Source organism: Marmota marmota, unplaced genomic scaffold (assembly GCF_001458135.2).
Source record: "Marmota marmota marmota unplaced genomic scaffold, marMar, whole genome shotgun sequence".
Lineage (NCBI taxonomy): Eukaryota > Metazoa > Chordata > Mammalia > Rodentia > Sciuridae > Marmota > Marmota marmota.
The window spans coordinates 31,230,461-31,234,735 of NW_025999842.1; the positions used below are offsets into that span (position 1 = coordinate 31,230,461).

Below are 4,275 nucleotides of genomic sequence, written 5' to 3' on the forward strand. Positions count from 1 at the left end.
ATATATATATATATATATATATATATATATATATATATATATATATACCAACTCCTCTCAGCCCTCTGTATTATTTAATTTTTGTATTAGGTTTAGACACATTACTGAAGATAAGAAAAGTTCACTGGACTGAATTCACCCCTGGACCATGGACAGAAGTTTGGAAGTGGAAACATTCTGCCCAATTTGCCTGGAATTGGTCTTCGATCCCATTTCTCTGTCCTGTTCACACATTTTCTGCTTTCATTGCATTCAAGATTGGCTGAGAATTAGAGAAGAATCAATCCTGACCTGCCCCTTGTGTCGAAGAGAAAACAAGAAACCTGTCAGGGAAGAGATGCATATTAGAACGCTGACACTATGGATCAGGCAGCATGGCTCATTCCTGGGGCAAAATCTCCTTTGGAGTACTGAGCTTCTGAGGTTCTGGGTGGATGTGACCTTGGATGCTGCCACCGCCAACTGCCTCCTTGTACTCTCCAATGATCTAAAGACTGTCTACTGTGGGAAGATTTGCCACAACCCGGTGGAGTATCCCAAAAGATTCACTAGGCTTGCTTGTGTCCTGGGCTCCCCCTGCTTCTCCTCTGGACGCCATTACTGGGAAGTTGAAGTGGAACAAGGGACGGAGTGGGCCCTGGGTGTCTGCAAAGAGTTGGTGGAAAGAAAGAGGAGCATGAATTTATCCCCTGAGCATGGTTTCTGGATCATTAGCTTGAAGGCAGGAGAAATTCATGCTAGCTCGACGCAGGAAGGAATTCCTGCAAGTCCTGACCTTTGCCAAGTAGGAATTTTACTGGATGTGGAGATGGGAGAAATCAAATTTTTTAATGTTAAAAATGGTGACCTCATTTGTACAGCTGTTTTGTTCTCCAAAGCTGTTTGGGAGCATTTGTGTCCATTCTTTTATCCCGAGTCACCAGCAGAACAGAATAGAGGTTCCCCATTGAGGATAGTCTCATAAGAAATTTACCCTTCTCACAAACTTTCTGAGATGAATGAGACCTTGGACTTGAAAAAGGTCACCATGACCAAGGAAGAGACAATTTGATAAAGTGTCAAGATTTGGTAGTTTCAAAAATAAATTTTGTAGCTCTTTCTGCTTTTTGATCATTATGTAAGCTGCTTACTTCTGCCACACTCTTCTGCCATGATGTTCTGCCTCACCTTGAGCCCCAGGAAATGGAGCTGGCTGCCTATGGACTGAGACCTCTGAAACCGTAAGTCCTCAAATAAAACTTTCCTCCTCTATAACATAAGTAAACAAACAAAAAATAATTATTTTTGTAGACTGTAGCAGAACCACAGACCAGTTTTTGATTTTTGTTTTGTGGTTTGTTTTTTGGTGATTTTTCTAGACTTTGTGACTGATTTTTTTTTGTGTGTGTAGATTTTTAGTGGATTTTTTAAGACTATCTATGGTGTCTTCAGGAAAGTTATTAAATACAACTGACCTCAGTTTTCTAGTCTATGAATGGGCATATTTATATGTGTCAGGCAAATAACTGATGATTAGAAACAATACTGCATGTTTGTGTTCCAGTAAATAACAAATGAAGAATGTTAGATTTTAAGAATTTTGGGGATAGAAACAATATCTTTTTCATTATTTCATGCTCTTTTTTTTTCTTATAGAATTTCTGTATGATTGTTTTCTGGGAGAAAGAAGAATCAGATATCTAGTGAGATGTTTTGAAATGACATGAAATTTCAGAGAGGGACATATAACTACTGGGAAAGAACTAGGTTTCCCACCTTTATTTTTTCCAAATGTAACTGTGTAGGGTTTCTTAAAAGGCTAAGAGCTTTGACTAAGTTATATTGTTAATGATTCATACTTGTTCTAATGGGAATTTCCCTTTGCCTTTTCAATAATTGGCCAATTGTGTGGTTTTCAAAATGATATGGCATATATATATATATAGATATATATATATATATATATATATATATATATATATATATNATATATATATATATATATATGAAAAGTATATATATACACACATATATACTTATATATATACATACATATAATTTCTCCTAAAGAAGGAGACAAAAATTATATATATATATACATACATAATATAATGTTATAGTATATTATTATATATAATTATATTATATAAAATGTATAATTATTGTATATAATATATCATATATTAATTATAATGTATAGTGTAAAACATAATCATTTTTTTTCTCCTTCATCTTGAGAGGGGGTTCTCTCTATGTTGCCCAGATTGGCCTCAAATACTTGGGCTCAGGTAGTTCTCCCATCTCAACCTGTGGTATAGGTAGAATTGTAGGTATTTGCCAGAGTCACATGTTTTTTAAGTTTTTCAAATAACATATATGCAGTTTTAAAATAATTTCTTTTTATTTTTTAACATTATTGCTTAAAGATTTTTCTCCTTTCACTTAAATGTACCTACCACTTAATAGTTGTGTGATAATTTACTGAATCATTTCATTATCTTTACATAATTAAATGGTTCTAATCATTTAGGACCGTGGTTAACAACTTTTAACATGAACAACTTTTTACAAATGTAACATTTTTTTTTCTTTTGCAAAATTGCTGGATACATTCCAAGGTAGGCTAGGCAAGCTCTTGTAGATTGCTGGCACCATGTTAATTTTTTCTTTAAAAGAAGGATTTTGTGAAAAGAACAACAGGAAAGCAGATTCACTCTGTTTTCCCCCAGCCAGGTCTGGTCAGATTGGAGTCCTGTCTATTGTTATACATGTTTGTATTTCCAGAGTTGAGTTGAAGCCTGGAACATGGAAAGCTCTTAGGTAGTTCTTGGATGGAGATGAGAAGATACAGTCTGGGATGCATGACAGCACTGGTGACCCAGTGTATCAGGCTGGCCTCAATGTTAATTGTTTTCTCCTCTACCTAGGGCAATGTTGATGCTCCAACCACAAATGTGCATGTGATTTGTGAACTCTTGGTAAGAAGCTCTGCTAGTTATTAGTGATGCTCTTTTTGGTAGAGTCCTTGGTTCACATCATCTCACAGGCACTGTTCAGTCTTGAGTAACTGTCTTTGGTCCAAAGACATGCTAGAGTTAATTCATGCAAAGACCAGCAACTATGGTGGTAGGGCCCAGCAAAATGCTATAGTATAGCATCAGGGATGCTGGGCTTTGGGAGCAGCCCAGTATCTTCTTTGTCATGGACATCCTTTTGTTTTGTGTTTAGGTGTTGTTATTTTTAGAAGAGTTGATGACAATTGAAAGAAAATTGACCACAACACTCAGAGCAACCAAGAGATCTTTATTGCAGCAGTGCAAAAAAGGAGAAAGAGAGAGAGCTGGGCAGGGGAAGGTTTTTATAGCCCTTCTTTTGTGCTGCGTAAGTCTAATAGCGTCTCTGGGTTTGCAAGCTGCCTTGTTGGCACAAGGGGGGTTAAGTGTTCAGCCTTGATCGGGAGCTTGAGCATTTGGACTTGATGCAAACAGGTGATAAAGAACCAGACAGAGGGGGTTTGAGTGGCTGGTCCTGCAGCTAATGTTTGTTTAGCTTGCCCTGCAGACAACTTAGTTCAGCCTGTCCTGGACCTAACAACAATGATTATATTTTAATATTCACATCCACTCAGGTCTTGATTAGTTTTCTAAGAATGCTTTAAAGCATTTCCCCTAATGAAACTTTGTCTTTAAAATTGATTCTATCTTGGTCATCTTATTCATTTTTCAGTGTATTTTGCTAGTTTTACTCACATGTGGTGATTTTCTTTAAAATTCTGAGACTTCCTTAGCCATGTTTTTGCAACTGCATTGGGATTGTCTTTACTTTTATGATTGGGTTTAGGCATAGAAATCCTTTTATTTTAATGTAAGGTAGCCCACAAAGGATTACTGATTAGGGTGAAGACTGCATTCCTACCTAGATTCTATTAAGGACCCAGTTCGGCTCAGCTCCCACAAGGTGAAGCCTGAATCAGAGCAGAGAACACCTCACCTGGAACTCTCCAGACAAGATTAACTGTTGGTCTGAAAAGACCATTTCCACCATCTCATTTCTCTCTTGTGGTTACCTGGATTTTGGACAGTGTGATAGTTTTTATTACAGATGATTGCATTATTGTGATTATCTGACTTCATATAACTTCTATACATAAATTACAGAAAATATTTGTATTATTTAATTTTTTGGAAGTGCTGGGGATTGATACCCAGTGCTTTGTGCATGAGAGGCAGGCACTCTACCAACTGAGATATATATATATATATATATATATATATATATATATATATATATATATAC

The 4,275-nt window shown here is 36.3% G+C and overlaps 1 protein-coding gene across 1 annotated transcript; it reads left to right on the plus strand.

Annotated features, from left to right (window-relative positions):
• Positions 1-148: 148 nt before the first annotated feature.
• On the plus strand, positions 149-964 carry Rfpl4b (ret finger protein like 4B). The gene has a single exon (XM_048800360.1). It carries the CDS (start codon positions 149-151, stop codon positions 962-964), a length of 816 nt encoding a protein of 271 aa, XP_048656317.1.
• The last annotated feature ends 3,311 nt before the right edge of the window (positions 965-4,275 follow it).